Source organism: Peromyscus californicus, unplaced genomic scaffold (genome assembly GCF_007827085.1).
Source record: "Peromyscus californicus insignis strain IS unplaced genomic scaffold, ASM782708v3 Scaffold_16__1_contigs__length_79575227, whole genome shotgun sequence".
NCBI classification, from domain to species: Eukaryota; Metazoa; Chordata; class Mammalia; order Rodentia; family Cricetidae; genus Peromyscus; species Peromyscus californicus.
The window spans coordinates 38,216,125-38,233,484 of NW_026294458.1; the positions used below are offsets into that span (position 1 = coordinate 38,216,125).

At 35.6% G+C, this 17,360-nt stretch overlaps 1 protein-coding gene across 1 annotated transcript in view; it reads right to left on the bottom strand.

Annotated features, from left to right (window-relative positions):
• Positions 1 to 1,991: 1,991 nt before the first annotated feature.
• Zpld1 (zona pellucida like domain containing 1) overlaps positions 1,992 to 17,360 on the bottom strand; it is a 38,148-nt gene continuing 22,779 nt past the window's right edge. Inside the window, exons 5-10 of the mRNA XM_052739765.1 lie at positions 16,442 to 16,539; positions 14,666 to 14,746; positions 10,200 to 10,371; positions 8,936 to 9,044; positions 3,290 to 3,319; positions 1,992 to 2,881 (exon numbers count right to left, since the gene is read on the bottom strand). Coding sequence (XP_052595725.1) covers positions 2,706 to 2,881; positions 3,290 to 3,319; positions 8,936 to 9,044; positions 10,200 to 10,371; positions 14,666 to 14,746; positions 16,442 to 16,539 — 666 coding nt within the window. The 3' untranslated portion in view covers positions 1,992 to 2,705. The remainder of the gene's footprint in view (positions 2,882 to 3,289; positions 3,320 to 8,935; positions 9,045 to 10,199; positions 10,372 to 14,665; positions 14,747 to 16,441; positions 16,540 to 17,360) is intronic.

A 17,360-nucleotide genomic window follows, 5' to 3' on the forward strand; every position in this document is an offset into this window, starting at 1 on the left:
AGGACTGGAGAAGTCCACACCATGCTCAGAAAGAATGGATTCTCCCTGAGTCCTGAAAAGGAGTTCTCTTTAATCCTGTGTCACTTCTTCGCCTTCCCTAGGGTGGACAAATGCCTGTTGGAACCTGGTGGATCTGTAGTTACACAGAAGCTGAGTTCCTTTCCTTTCCAGCTTTTAGTACACCCACCAAAGTATGAAAGTCCATCTTCGTCAGAGCTCAAGTTCCAGGCAAAGGGTAGATCCTTCCTGACAGAATGTTAGTGAGGGACCCCAAATCAGACCAGTGGCCAGGTACTAGGTGCTGCTAGGACAGACTTCATCTGTCTATAGATATCACCCTCCTTCCATGTTGAAGCTTAGTTTAGAGTCACTCTTTCTCAGCATTCATGAAAAAATAAGGATATAGAGAGTAGAAAAAAGAAACATCATCTTAAATAAACAAGTAATATCTTCAAAATACTCATAATTATTTTATTAATTTTGTACATGTCATCAGACCTTACCCCTGACACTCAGAAAAAAAAACAGTTTGAGGTATTAAAACTGAAAAGACATTTGCACATATTTATAAGGCCTTCCCACTACAAAAAACAAATAAAAAACTGAGTGTAACTAAACAGAACCTACATTTTGGGGGTTGTGAGGGAAAGCTGAATGAAGTGAACCTTGCTAATTGCTTTATAGCTCTTCTTCTCTCATTCATGATAAAAGGGCAGCAAAAGGTAATATGAGACTTAAGTTGTTTCCAAAATGATGTGTGTTGATTATTTAGTTCTATGAAATGAAGTGTAGGATTCAAAGGTCAAAAGCTGAAGCAATCCACTCAAGCTAAGCACTCTTAGCACTCCAAAGGCAAAGAGTTCAAACAGACAAACCAGCTTCAGTGATCCAGTGTCTGATTCTCAGAGCTTCAGTTTGAATACCTACTTACCCTGGACATCTGAGATAGATTCATCACAGTATTTCAGTATTGTGCGTGTCCACAGAGGGTCATACAATATGATGGTCAGCTAATCATGTTAACACAGATGGAGGGCAGAATCAAAGACGAGATTGACTTTTTAAGTGATTTAATTTTTGTTTAATGTTGAAGAAATTATCCAGGATTTGTTTTTCCTGATCCTATTTCACTTTGTGCTCCCACCTTGAAATAGGAAAGTTGAGGTAATTATATAACTAATTATTGTAATATAAACACTTGCTCCTGAAATATTCAAGCAAATTGGAGAAAGGGCGGTCCTTTAACTTGGTGGTTGATTTAATTATTATATTAATTTGCAGTGTACATACTTCACTTGAAGCAAATCTAAAACTGGAATATTGATTTATATATTGCATATTAAAATCTGTCCTAAATAATGGGGTCACAAATGATAGTTGGGACATCAGATTTCTACAGTTAATACAGCACTACCAGTAGCTGCACACACCAGGCTTTGGTGTTTGTCATTGAATTCTTTTATTTGTTCAGTTGCGGGAATAATTTGAACATAAAAAAAAAATCACTGTGACTTTTATATTGCTTTTGTGTTAAACGTGTATTGTTTAAAAATTGGCTTTAAAATATTTTTGCAAAACTGTTAAAGGATCAAATGCTCTCACTATTTCATACTAGGGGAAGCTACTGTTCATTCCATACTGAGCATAACATCTAAAAAAATGACATGTTATAAAGAAAGCCCCTTTGGACCATTTATTTCCCCACTTGGCATAAAAAGCTTAGGACAAAGGAATGACATTTTCATGTTGGCTCCTAAAATGTTCTGCAAACTTCCCTTGATCTGCATGTCCTCTTTGTTCTGGGATAAAAAGGATGCTGGCTTGTTAGAAAACTCTAATGGGAGCATCATGCTTGTATGGTGCTGACAATGTCCTCTTCTTAGGCAATGACTTCTAAATCAAGAATAGCCTTTCCATAGTGCCCTTGCTGCTGGACACACAGAAGCTGAGTGTTCACCTGGCAGAAGGGCCAGCCTGTGCTGATGTTCTCATATGAACCAGGACCAAGGTCTCACAGCCATTTGTATTCAAAAGAATAAGTTGTTTGGGATACTCTGTATTCTTTGGACATTAACAACAACTTTTACTATTTGTTTTCTAAATGCATTTCCCAAGAGTATTTTAGTTTTGTTTGGTGTTTTCTTTTTAAATAAGTGTCATCAGGAATAAAAATCAACCCATGACACAAGTAAGTCAATAGAAATAGTAGTTAAAACTCAGGTGCCCCATTAAAATGTTGCCTTAAGCTGGAATTACCTGTAATAAAACAAAAGTAACTTCCATTTTGGGAACAGATACACAATTTAATATTGTTGTATTGGGCTTAACTACGTAGCAGAAAATGCAACAAATTCATTTTTCCCCTGTGCTTACATTTACCTCTTACATGAACAATCAACAGAAATTACAAATAATGTGAGAAATGACTGACCTTTTAATATCTACGTCCTGAATATTTGTATTTATTGTCAATGTTCCCATTGCTAATAGGAAAATAGTTGGCCACCTACACAGGTGGCAGTAGCAACATCATCAAAATTCTTTCACTATCTTAACACTCATGAGCTACAGCCTGAAGTATATCTAAACTAAAAAAAAAAAAAAAAAATCTCAAATGTGGCTGGCATTCAATTTAGATGGATTTCTGACCACAGTCACATGGAGTAGTCAATGAAGCCTTCTTCTGGGAGCAGAGCCAGTCCTTGTCACTCAAAAACAGGATTTCTCACACCATTCAATACCAAGCTGCTGGATCCCTTTCTGTGTAGCAGGGTCAGTGAGCACAAGAGGAGGGAGAAGCTCATGACTCCTAGAATGACCATTCCTGATATCAGTGAGCTGGTGATGGCATTCAGCTGGAAGGGAGGCACATTCAGGGAACCTGTAAGAATCGTACACACTGTTATAATGTCTTCAAAATGTATTTGTCTCACCGTCATCCACTTTGTTCCTACAGATTATCCCTCATCACCCTCTCACAGCATCACACTGGAGTATGCAGTAGCCTATTAACTATATTTCAACCCAAGACTTAAAGTATTGTATAGATTAGAGTTTGATATCCCACAAACAGGCAGAACAAACCAAAATAAAAGTTAAAAATTAAAAATTCTATAAAAATTGACCAATACATCACATTATGGGTTTAAAATTCCTCTGTGAACTGTTAATTTAAAATGCAGCCAACTTGTGAAACTAGATCTCATTACGCTAGCTGACTACAGTTTCATAAAACAGATCACCAAAACATCTTGAAACATTACAAATATTTATTTGCTAATTATCTTACCAAGCTGTGAATTGTTGGTTGGAGTCTCATCTGAGGAGAGATAAGAGAAAAACAGAAGTGAAAATGTCTCCCCAAATATTTGTTTTTTTGGATTCTAACTGCATGATTTTGAAACTTCACCCTACTTATTTTCTTCACCAACCCCTTACCCAAGCTACATGGACAACTCATGAATGAGACATTCTGTTTTTATATTTCCTACTCCCCATGTACCAGATTTCATCCTCAAATCTACAAACAAAAAAAATCACAAAATATATTATACTGTATTCTTTCCTGCCAATGTTGTTTCATCATGTTCTCTCTGCCAGGTTAGGAAGGGCAGTAATTGTTAACAGCTATTACATTTTTATGGACTTATAACCTGCCATTTGTTATTCTGTTACAGAGAAATATTCATTATTTCGTGTCACTCTATTTCAAGTGTTGCCAATTTGCCTGATATAATCTGCAAGAACATCATTCTGTGATCCAAGATGATATATTTACTCTTAATAACTAAATAAAAGGCCAACTGGACTCCCAAGCTTGAGCTGAGGTTCTCTTTGTATCTGCTAAGTGGAAGACTGAAGCAGTTAATTTCCATTTTTCCTTAGTGGACATGACAGAAGCAGTGAGCACACTTTCTAAGTTTGCCCATTTTTATTGAGCAATTTGCAATCATGTTAAAATTAACCTTTAAACTGGCAACCAGAGTATTTCATATTCATGTTAACATGTACTCGTGTGTTTGTGGTTGTTATTTAAATCATAAGATATATACAGTTGACTACAGATTATACACATTTTTACAATTAATGCATGTGTAACTGTGTAGAACCATGGAGTTCATAAAGCGCTACTTCATGTGCTGTCACATATAATCCTCATGATAGCCCTGTGGTTTAGATATTATTGCTACCCCCATTATATACCTGAGGAAACTTCCTGTGTCATTGCCTCATGGCAAAGTATTGATATGTTAAAATCAATACTGCAGTTCAGAGTCTTTTTATCTAAACTAATATAAACTAAGTATAGAAAATAATTCATAGACTGAAATATTAATCTCCATAATCAAAAATATTTTCTATACTTGGCTTTGGGGGATTATTATAAAATATCCAATTCTATTTCTTTTCAGATACTTGACTGATAGCAAAAAACACAGCTATGTTATCAGGTCCTGAAATACAGATTTCAAAACTAATATGGCACCCACTCAGGGAACTCTTTGCAATGCACATCGGCAATCATTTTGGGGATGCTTTACAATGTGCATTGGTACTCACTCAGAGGATGATTTACAATGTGCAGTGCATTGTAATAGGACAAAAAAGAAAAATGTCACTCACAAGAACATCCTAACCTCTTTCTAACAATATAACCTCTTTCTCTCCATATAAAGGTACTTCCTTTCTCATGGAAATAAATAGGATGAATGGACTGTGGCGATTCATCCAAAAGACATCAATGTCCTGTGCACTAGATAATCTGGAGTCTTTTTTATACATTCTTTTGGGGGGTACATTTAATTCCTTTAAGATTGCTTTGAATAAAAAGCTCCATTCCTATGAAGTGTCCAGAATGAGGCAGAGATGCTATGACTAGATAACCCCTCCCTGATACACATACACACATCCTACACACTAGTTTCTGCATCCTGAGGTTAAAAGAATATCAAAACAGCAGATTTATGATATTCCTATTACAACCCACTACTGAAAAAGGTAATATTCTGGACACTCCCATGAACACTTTGCTATGGACATAATGTCCTGTGGGTTAGGACCAAACCCCTCATGTCAAGTGAAAACACTAGTTCCAGGTTCCAGAGCAGAAAAGATGAAAGCATTGCACTGCTGTAAAATGGCTGAAATTAAACCACGTACTGTTTGAACGCAGTTTGAAATTGCATTTGAATTATAGATTCTGATAGAGAATTGCCTTTCTGTTTGTTGTTGATGATATTCTCTAATTTATTGTGTTGTTGTAATAATAAAAAACAAAACAAAACAAACAAACAAACAAACAAAAAACACTGTCTAGCCCCGAAGAGGAAGCAGATGAGCAGATGTTTTCCTGGAGTGTTAGGTCACCACCCGCTTCTGTGTTCCACTCCACTCCTTTTGGTCTTGCAGTGTACATATATGCTAAAAGAAAGGCATGAAGCCTGAAGGAATTAGATAAGTTTCAATATTAAGCTCAGTGAGCTCCTCAAAAATATATACAGCTGTCTGAGGATTCACATTCGAGAGGCAACACAGTAGCAGTACCACAGCTGTTTAAGCCAGAAATAGCATATACATTGCTACTACGTGTTTTCCTCTCCTCTAAAAAGCTGTACTATTAATTTAAAAAATATAAACATTACTCACTGGAAAGATATACACAGAATAAATATTCCCCTTATCTCTATCAAACTTTAAAAAAAAAAGTTTAATTACCTATGCTGTAAAAACGAACCCTTTATTTTACGCTTTAAAAAGCACTGAACTTTTAAAAATTCCCTTTGTATAATGCGGGTTAATAGTCTAGCCCTGAACTCTACAGACCTTAAGAGCAACATCATGGCTTAGTTTCTAGCAGAGTGCCTGTCCTATGCACAGACTAAATATGTGTGTTTTTATGAATTATTAACTACCCATAAAACTCAAAGATGCTACTTTTAACAAGGGTTTGGCTTTGGATTACTCATAACTTATGTTAACAAAACAGTTGTTATTGTTTTCCAGCATTTGTACCAGAATTATTTGCTACAGGCAATTGTCAACCTTAGAAATGTCAACATTTGGAAGCTTTTAGTAAGTACACTGCAGAAACTTTGAGGATTTTACATCGCAAAAATACGAACATTTTCATAAATCAGCTAACAAAAGGGTTATATTATCAAGAAAAAATAATCAAAGCAGATTTGATTTTATTAAGAAGCAAAAACAAAATAGTATTCTTAAGAATTTTCAGCTTAGTGGACTTAACCCAGACCAGACATCTTGAGTCAAGGAGTGGCTCATTGAGTACATTGAGAAAAACTTCCAAGGATCAGGACTTTGGAGCTAGTAAACAACGCCTGAATTGGGCTTGTGTATAGAAAACCCATCACTGGACATAAAGAGATAAATTTTAAATGACTCAAGCAGAAAACTATAGTGAAACAAAGAAAAGGGGATAGCTTTGGCCAGGAAGCCAAACAGGAAGTTTCGATGGGATTGTCAAGGGTAGACACGGCTTGAATTCTGTATTCTTGTGGGATTTTCAAGAGTGCATGGATCTTATATTATTACAATGTTGATATACTGAACTGTAAACAATGAAGCCATTTTAAAGACCAACATCACCCTACTTATCAAAATAATATCAAAATAAAATGAGGTAGGGTGAGAGAGAAGGACTCAACAGTGTGTCAAAGATTTGAAAATGATCTTTCCAGGGTTGGTCAGTGGGAAAAGCTAAGTTCTCATGTGTCAGATTAGGGACACGCTTGAAGTGGAAACAGATCATAAACCAGAAAGGAGGAACTCTGAGCATGACAGCAGAAGTACTCTGCTAGGTCTCTCATGCTTTAAGGATAGATACTTTGGTAGCTAGAGAGATAGCACATCAGTTAAATGTGTTTGCTACTCTTCCACAGTATCCAAGTTATGTTCCCAGCACTCACAGTGCATGTGTTATACAAACAGAGAGAGTCTCACTCACACTCATAAAAATGTTTTTTAAAAGAAGAGATATTTTAGGGATCTAGACAAGGGGTTGGTGAAACCTAGAAGCTTGGATAGTTAGCTTTAATAGAGTTTTGAGGGTCTTAAATGTTTTTTGACTTTTAAAAATTACCTTATACTAACAAAATATTCCAAATTTATGATGTTTAAATTTTCTTGGGCTGGGTAAGAAGGAAGCAAGGTCACTAACTAAAGCATCTATTCAAGATGGACACAGATGTCTCTTTCAAAGTTCTTTCCTAATGGGAAAGTGACTCTACATATACTCCATAAATATAAAAATAGTTTTGTTTTGCCTACCCTGAAGCATTTCTTATTACTGGAAATAAGAGTTAGATTTCCATCCAATGTAATTCCATCAGCAATTTCTTATAGACTTGGGTATTTCACAAAACCCCAAACAATCATTTTCAAACCATTCAGACAAATCCTCAGAGAGCAGAGACAAAGTTTGAAATTTCACATTTAATAATTTTCTGCATTATTTAAAGGTCCCATTAGCTTCTTTTTCAATGATGGTATGCTTATATAAACACAAGGAAGTGAATAATTAACTCAATTTCATGCATTTTTTTTAGGCTGAAAGTACTTTTTTACTTAATTATTTATGTATTTCAGGCAAACTTTTTTTTTTACTATTAGGTGACATTGGCAGAAAGGTAAAGACAATTTAATTGAAAGATAATAACAGCCTTACAGCTAAAACAAAATTGAGAAAACATTATTAGCATATAAACCAAACCAAAATTGTTCTCTTTATTTTTTTGAGAACATTTTGCAGTGACATCATAAAGAATCTTGAAACCTACCTTTGAAACCTCTGTATTTTAAACATGAAGAATCTTATCTTAGAGAAACGCAGTTATTAACAGTCACGTGGCTTTTTAGAATAAAAGCTAGACCTAGAGTCAAGTGTGGTGAGCTTCAGTTTTAGTGTTGTTTTACTGCAGGCCTCTTTTATCCGGTCAATTCTGGAAGCTTCTAGCTTCATACAGAATTAAATCCACATCTATCCCTTTGTTGAATCTGTGCAGTTTTGTGCATAAACGTGTGTGGAAAAAGATATTTGTGTCCATGAGAATAGATGTGTATTGGCCCTGTGTCCGTCTTCTCATATAAGTGTGAGAGTGTGAATGTGCTCACTCGGGAGAGAAGGAAGCAATGAAGCAGGTGATATTCAAACTGGGCAACTCAACCATGTTTACTAGGATAATTTACAAGGACATAGAGAGTGCACAGAACAAAGCCATGTTTCTTGGACAGCAGGTCAGAGAAAGGGTTCCAGAGAGTGTAACTTTAGAAAGAAAAGTGTTGTTTTTTTTCTTTAAAGATCCTATCTTTTTATATATAACTGTCTATATGTACACGTGCACACATGGATGCACAAGTGAGTGCTAGTACCAATGGAGGCCAGAGGCATCCTGTAACTGGATCTGCAGTTACAGGAGATTGTGAACCTTTATGGGAGCTGGGAATCAAACTTGGGTATTCTGCAAGAGCAGTAAGTGCTCCTAACTGCTGAGCCATCTCTTCAGCACCAAGGAAACTATCTTGTAGGATCTTACTTCTGTATGGCTGCCAGGCTTCCAACAGTGCCGCCTGCTGGTCAATTTTAATAAAAAATTAGATAACAAGGGAAATAGTGGATACAGTCCATACAGGGGAAGCCACAATGGGAAGAAATTAAGCAGGAAATGTAAATTGGAGGCATAGCACAAAATATTTGCACTGGAGGGAGTGGGGCGTGTAAAACACAAGAAATGTGGGGAAGACACATTACCGCTGGCGTAGACACTGAGTAAATGGGAAACTGCTGTGATGTTAAAATTGTTCAGAAGTCTCACTGCTAACTACTGCTCTTTAGAAACCTGGAGTTCTCCTCGGAGACCGAGTAGCTGACCATTTTGGATTCCTCTCCTGCTACACAGAAACGGAGGGGCGTTCTTACCGCTCCGAGTGATGATGGGACCAGCAGACAGCACCGCGTTGCCGGAAGTGCTCTGAGGAACCCAAGTTGTCCTGCCCTCAGCATCTCTCCTTTTTCTGTGGCCGCAAATCTGAGGTGTTAATGAAAACAAATGGAATTCCACACACCAGCACAAAATTGTTTCTTTATGGCCATTTGGAAAGCAGATTCTTTTGGAAGATACACCACATGTTTAATTTTATTCATTTCCTTCTGTGCATTTATTTAATTACTTTGCATATAACGACTACAATGTTTCTTCGTCTGGCTTGGACCACATTTCTTATTTCCTCCCTGTTGTAATTGCGCACTGGCTCATTAGTTTACATAGCTCAACAGCTCTCCTGAAAACGAGCTGTGTTTATCAAACTTTGCTACATTTATTTCTCTCAAGCCTTTAATAAATTCTTCCCTAAAACGTTGGTCAGCACAGACCGAAGGTAATGTGGACTCTGCATTTACCTCCATCTGATGCACCGAGTTAAGACCAAAGAAATCAATGAGTTGAAGAAATAACTTCATATTTATACATAGAGTGGGTATAAATATAAACATATTAAAGTTAATTTAAATTTGAAAAACTGCTTACATTTGTTCTCAGGTTAATATTAATGTAGTTCTAGGGGGCCTGAATAAAAGTTCTGAATTTTTTAAAATTCACTACTCACTACATCTATATTTTGATAGTGGTTTCATGTTATTGGATCCAGATCTTTCGGGAACTTTAACTTTTAATTGAAAGGATTCCTGAAACGTGTGGCGCTAATACACCTTCTAGAACGGACCTAACTCTCCTCATGTTTCCCTCCCTCTTCTGCTCCTCCCACCCTGGTACGTGATGGATTGTCTCTCACACTTGATCTTTGCCCTGCTGGGGTTCGTCCATCCTCAGAATCACAAGCCAAACCATCTTCTCTGTCTATCCCTCCAATTTTCTTCTCCTTTCTCAAATGACACTCTCTCCCTCTTACTACATTCCAGATACTCATCTGCCTTTGCTATTCCTGTTTTAGTCTTGTTTTTCAACCATTCTTTCCTGATCCTAAAATATAAACCAAGTGAATTCAAATCCATGATAACTACATCAACTCCGTCCTCATCTTGGCATAAAGTAAACATTTGATAAATCCTTACTGGATGAACAATCAAGTCATAGTTCACCCTGGCCTGTGACTTTCCTGAGATCTGGTAGTCATTCAGCTTAGAGTAATTCAGAGAGATAAAATACAGTTGGTTATAAACATACTGGCATGAGGAGGGGGCAGTCGTCAGCTCTGCAGAGCTTCGTGAGGCAGTGCAGGAAGACAGTGGACATTTTCTGATTCTTGTGTTTCACAAAACGGAACACTTCAAATGAAAACCGGCCCCGCTGGCTTCTGCCATTTTCAATGACGGTGGTCTGAGGATCTTTGTCACAGCTGTATTTTAGGGGATGTGAAAACAGGACATCATTGCAAAGTACCAATCAACTAGGACTTGTAGATTAATTTGTGTGGTACAAAGGACATCCTCATTGTATTATAAGATAAAAGGAGCTGGCTGTGATGAAAACAATGGAGAGAATGTAAATAAGTAAATCAAGTAGTTATAACAAATGTAACTAGATCATAAAATGTGAGCAGAGCCGTTGTTGATCACAGGATAACGTGTAGTTTTAGGAGCACCATACTATCCCAGAATTTGAAAGTCCAAATAATAAAAAATAAACAACACAAAATCACACTCCTATCACCACACCACACCTACATATAAACTTTATAGGAAAGACCATTGGATTTATTTTGTATTCTCCCAGGGTATATGAAAATAAGTATATATTCATATAAGAATATATTGTTACTATTAAATTAGTAGTTCATTCTACAGATCTTTCTACATAAGTATTTAAAGAGCACCCTCATTATTTTTAAACAACTGCATAATGTTCCAGTGTACACATATGCTAGAATTTATTTAGTCAACTCCTTATTTAGATACAATTGATTTCTTTGACCATTCATTGTAATGAAAAACTAATAAATACCCTAGAAGTACATTTTAAATGTGTATAAATATTACACATATCTCTAAGATAATTTAATATATATTACTACATTGTCTTCTACAAATGTTTCATTTTGGAGATATATACATATATGATATATAATACACATACATATTAGTGAATTGTTCTCAGCTTGATTCGTAGTAATGAGGAAATATGTCCACCTAATTTTAATGTACACTGTTCTTACTATGAATGAGTTTATCTATCTTTTCCTATACACTGTGAATTGTCTACTTTCTTTGCCAAAATGCAACTGTGGTCTTGGGCTTCATCCTTCTCATTCATAAAAGATTTTCATGTATTAAGGAAAATGGCTCCTGATTTGGTACACGTTTGCAAGTTGTCATATTTTGTTTTTTGACTTTATTCCAAGGTATCAAAAGTGTTTTATGTATTTTATTCTGCTACCGCTAAAGCTGAATTTTATGCATTTAAATTAATAATCTATTTGGGGTTTTACTATGCTGTAGTGAGTGAAGTATAGAACTGATCCTTTGTTGTTCAGACCTTTTCTTTTCATTTTTTAATTCCTGTTCATCCCCTCACACTTGGGGCATTGTCCACTATGAGACACTGAATTCTCCTGTTCTGAGATCTACTTCTGAACTTACCACTTAATACTTGCTGTTTGTTTCTAGCACAACACTGCATCCTTTGCTGGTTCTAGAGCTTTTGCTGTGGGATCTAGTGGACCATGCTCTCTGGTTCCTATTCTCACTCCCTACCTGACATTTTGCATTTTTTATGTGTCAGAAAGCCATTTTTCCTTTATTACATTAGCCTGTGACTATTGGTTTTTTCAAATACTCTTTTCTTTAATATATTTTAAATTGTTAATGTACTTCATTTTTAAATCAAGTATTAGTTCTGAATTTTAGAATGTCCAAGTGACAAGACATTCTATTTTATGATATTATTATAATCACTGTCTTAATACACAGACTATTTGTGTGTTGTGTGTGCGACAGTATGTATGTGTATAAGTGTGTATGAGTATGTGTGTGCACATATGTGAGAAAGAGTGTGTGTGCATACACAGTCACATGTCTCTGTGTGTGCTTATGGATGCACACGCCCATAGAGTCCAGGGGTTGAGCTCCATTGCCCTCCTCAGTTATTCTCCACCTTATTCTTTGAGACATATTTTCATTCTCTGATATCAATTAAGCTTCCTGAGGGATAAAATCTCCAACTTCTATTGGATTTTTGACTATATCTTCCTCAATTTCCACTTTAGGAAACCTTAAATTTCACCTAGCATATCTTTTCAATAACAATAAGTCAATATGATTTTTTTTCAGTTTAGTAAAGTACCCTTAAATTGTATTTTTAAATAATGGTCTATTATTTTGAATCCTTTAGGAGGAATTTTATTATAATTTATATATTTTGTATATTATAATATGCACACAAATGCACATATGCACACATAAGTATATATTTTTTATTCCCTTTACCTACCTTTCTGTCTGTCATTTCTACATTAATCTCCTCTTTTTGTCTTTATAGTTGTTTCTTTTTATTTACATTTTTTTGTCTTTCATACTTTATGCTCTATTACCATGTAGATCTACTCCTGTGAATATATTCCAGTCACATCTTCCTTTTCCATCTTAAATTTGTCCAATTCCCTTTTGATATCCTCAAAGCCCTACATTCTATTTTTCTATTTTCATTTTCCCAAGTTCCTACAATTCAATCGTTATTGAAGTTCCCTTTTGATAATTTTAAAATCATTGTTGAGATGTTCAGTTACAAATGTTTTCAGTTCTGTATTTCTTTCTGATGAACTCATATTTAAAACTCTTTTTCTGACATTTTCAATTTTTTTTCTTCTTTTAGTGCATTGAGACACTGGAAAGACATGCCCGCCCTTGACTGTGGTTCCTATCTGACGCATTTGGATTTAGCTGAATTTGCTCCTTGCAGAGATACCTGAAGCAAAGCAGAATGGTAGTAACTTTCTTCACGGTGGCTGAAGCTCAGGGGCTCCATGCTTCAGTTTTATAATGATAGAAGCATTTAGCCACATTGCAGTTCTATAGCTAAATTCTCTCTGCCCGTCTGAGCTTGGAGAAATGCAGATAATTAATTGACCACCCTGCACTACAAAGGTAGGGGGTGACAGTCACAGGGGAGTCTTTGCCTTTCTAATGGGTTCCTTTCCTTCCACTTAATGAGATCTACCACTGTGGAGTCTCCAGGCACTCTCTCCAATGTCATTTCTGATGCTCCCCATCCCTGGCAGCAGAGGTCCAACATCTCCAATTCAGAAAAGACTCCTTCTGGCCACATTCCTTAGAGTTGCTTCTATAATTTGCAATCATCAGCACCCATATTTTACCCTTTAAAATTTCCACTAAGAAACCTGAGATGATTTAGAAGTTGTCATCATATTTATTCCATGTTTTGTAATTCTATATAGAAATGTTGGAAAACAAATATCAAATCAAAATGACACATAATCCTTCCACTTATAGATGCCCACAGTGAGCCTTTTGGCTTATAGTGTTTTCTTTTAGATAAATGAGTTTCAATTTTTCTTAATACACTTAAATTTTTAGTTTTTAGGAATGAAAATATCAAGATGAAAGGGCAAAAAGATATAATAAAATTGCTTATTTTTTTCCATTTAATAAGTAACCACATGATAGCAACACCAGTGTGAACTCCCTGGCTTATTGGTCCTCTGCCATTCACTTGGTCATTATTTTTATTGCTGTATATGCAGTGTACTCCCATGCTTTACTATTTCAATCAAACTGATAGACTAGAATATCATAAATACTGCAACATACACTTCTCAATTTGGAAAAATGGAATCAAACAATGTGAACTCTTTCAAGCCTTTTAAAACACACTGACATCTTTTTTCTCCAAAACTTTGCTGAGATTAACATTTCCAGAACTCTAATATATTAAAAGTGGTAGTTTGGCCATACCCTCAGGACACCACCCTAACCTTGATTAACCAATAAAGCATTCTTTAGTTTTCCATTATGTTACTCCCATCATGTGTCAATAACTGCAGTGGTCTGAGCCAACTGCATTTTACAAGCATGACTAGAAGACATTGCTTAACTCTCAGGTCTATTCTATTGTCAGATAAAAATGCTGAAAGGGAGCTGGAATGATTGAATGCTCTTATGATCAATGTCCCCTTTCACTGGACATAGATTGCATTCACTCTATCACTGTCTAGTGGGGAACAAAGTTGAAGTTATTGGCTCTGGTATAAAAGGAGTAGCAGGCTATATTGTACTTTCATATTAAATACTGATAAATGAACAAAAGTGCTTTGGGTTCTAAATTATCCAACCATTACTTTAATTTCACTGTCTTTTTGACATATGATAAGATGGTGTAGCTGCCAACAAACAATACCATCTGGTTTCCCCTCTTTTATTGAGAATGATAACCTTACTGTACTATTCCTAAGACAATGAAATATCTCCTTTCTCCTAAACATGAATATGTTAGCCTTATCAGCATTTTGTGTTGCAAACTGTCCTTAACTTTTGTACTGAAGACTTACAAGTTCAAACTGCAAAAATTTAAATTCAGCAGGTATAGAAGTGCTGTATAATTTGGTTGTCTGACCAACATATTACATTTAATCACCTATAACAGAGTCTTTAGTTTCAGAACAAAACTTAGACACCTACCTAAGGAAGAGATCATACCGAGTATCATCATTTGGGTTCCCAGATGGAGTTGTGTAGCAATAATCCATTAATACATTCCATCTGCAAAGAGGAACAAACATGATCTGGTGTCAGAGTCCTCCCTGGAGCACTGGTAACTAATGCAAAGAAAGTATTAGCCAAATTCTTACCACATGAATCATATTTTCATTACTTGCTATTTGTAGAAGTTTCTTGTTCACTAAGAATTTCTCTAAAATCTACATATTTAAAATTCTGCAACAGTTGTCAAGTAGGATGGAGACTAATGTCACAAATAACAAAAGATAAGGCAGGAAAATGATTAAAACTGGAAGGAAAAAAACTAACGCACAGATAAATTTCCATTTATCGAAGTTACTCTAACACCATAAAAATATAGTAATAATAAACACAGAAAATGAGTTTGGTGTATAAATTGACTCAGTAGGGGTAGAAGTGGGATTTCCTGATGACACTTTATTAGAAGAAAGTGATGAGATGGGTACATAACTTTATTCCACAGGGTCATATTGAAGTAATGTTTACGAATTTCATCATTCCAGATCCGTGCATTACAAAAAATTAAAACAACACACTACCATCGGTAGTAAATGTCAATAATATGAGAAGAAATTCCTACAGTTGGTAAAATGATTTTAAACAGTTGCATGTTGTGTAATCCATTGTTTAGAGACAGGGGGAATGTGAAGAGGCACCCCATTTCTAGGATATACCAATCTAAGGTATATTCTAGGAAATCCCAAATTTAAAACATAGTTTATACCCCCCAAATAAACCATCATGCATTACATAGCATTAACAGGGTTCAATTAACTCTTTGGCATTTGAGTTTTCTTAAAAGATCCTTTTGTTTGCTCTGTTTTTGTTTTGTTCTTATTTTAAACAGTGGGAAGTTTGGGGGGCCACTGGAAGTGGGATCAGAATTTATCCCTAGTGCAAGAGCTGCCTTTTTGGAGCCCATTCCCTATGGTGGAATATCTTGCTAAGCCTTGATACAGCGGGGAGGGGCCTGGCCCTGCCTCAACTTGATATGCCAAACTTTGTTGACTTCCCATGGGAGGCCTTACCCTGCCTAAGAATGGATGGGAAAGAGAGGAGAGAGGATAAGTAGCAGGAGGAGAGGGAGGGGGAACTGTGGTTGGTATATAAAATGGAAAAAAAAAACCTTTTAAATAAAAAAAAAAACTGTGTCATAATATGATTCCTTTTAGTTTAGAGGGATTTTTCTTGAGTTTTGTTATTTTTCTTTTCTAGAAAATTTGAGTGAATTTACTAGACAGAATTTTCTAGACAGTTGGCTTGTCTGTCTGTCTGACTGTATGTTTGTTTGTTTATTTCAGACTTCTCTCCGGAAACTCATATTATTTTAGCACTGACTCTTACAACAGTCATTGTGTGATGTTAAACATGCACACCCAGGGGCAATGCACAAATCCCAAGTGTATCAAATGTCATTAGGTTAGTCACCTTTTCGATGAAGAACTATAGAACATTCTGGCGTCCCAGAAGATCTCCACGCCTCTTTCAGTCACTGCTTCCCATTGTTTATGGGAAGTCTTGTTATTTTTCAATTAATGACATAAAATGAGTAGCTCTCCCTTAGACCTCATAATTTGTTGTTTACTTTTACTAGCTTGACTTAACGGTGTGGCGATGACCGTCATATTTCAAGTAATACTTCAGAATGAATAAGCTAACATTATGACTGAGGAAAGTTAGGTATTTTAGCTAATCAAGATATGAGTGCACAATTACCTTCCGTCCAGATTAGTAGCTTGCACAGCTGCAAATACTTTGGTTTTCAAAGGTAGTCCTATACTTGGGATAATTAATTGCTCTCTGTAGGTTGAATCCTAATGATGAAATAATAAACAATCCACGTTATTATCTTTCTATCAATAGAACATTTACTGTTTGAAACTGTTAAAGAAACAAAGAGCAATCAAATCAACATATATCTACATAACTGATTCCAAAGAGATTTATTTTACCCTCATCTTGGCAGAACTTCTCCTAACCCACATGAATACAAAGTTTATTTCGGGGCATAAATCATCTTTGTTTCCATGATTTAATCACATATGGTTGTTAACGTTCAGTACAATAAATTATACTCAATAGTTAGTGGTTACTATTAATTTGTTTAGTATCCAATTACCAATATTGAGTTGATTTAAAATATGATTTCATTTATTTATATTAGTCACTAATTTCAGTTTTCTTTAATTAAATGTGCTTCAATTGAAGCATTTCACTGTTGGAGTGTCAGGTGCTCGTTTTTGTAATCTTTCACTTATCTATAATTCTTTCTGTGATCATCTAAAATTACCAAAATTTATATTAAAGTCAGACAGAGGGAGAGAGAGAGAGAGAGAGAGAGAGAGAGAGAGAGAGAGAGAGAGAGAGAGAGAGAAGTACAGTCTCTGAGTTGTCAAAATGTCTGCTGTAGAAGTCTTGTCCAAATTTCCTTGTCCTTATTTTAGAGCAACTCTGAATAAGGTATTCCTATCATCCCCCACGTAGTAGTAGGTTAAAGCAGATTAAATCAGATATTAAAAAGTTGCATCTCTAACTTGATAATAAAGAGAAATAAAGAAATATATAAAATGTCAAAAGAAAAATTCCTTGAAATCTAAGGAATCAGATCATTTTACTTTCAAAAACTTGTTTTCCA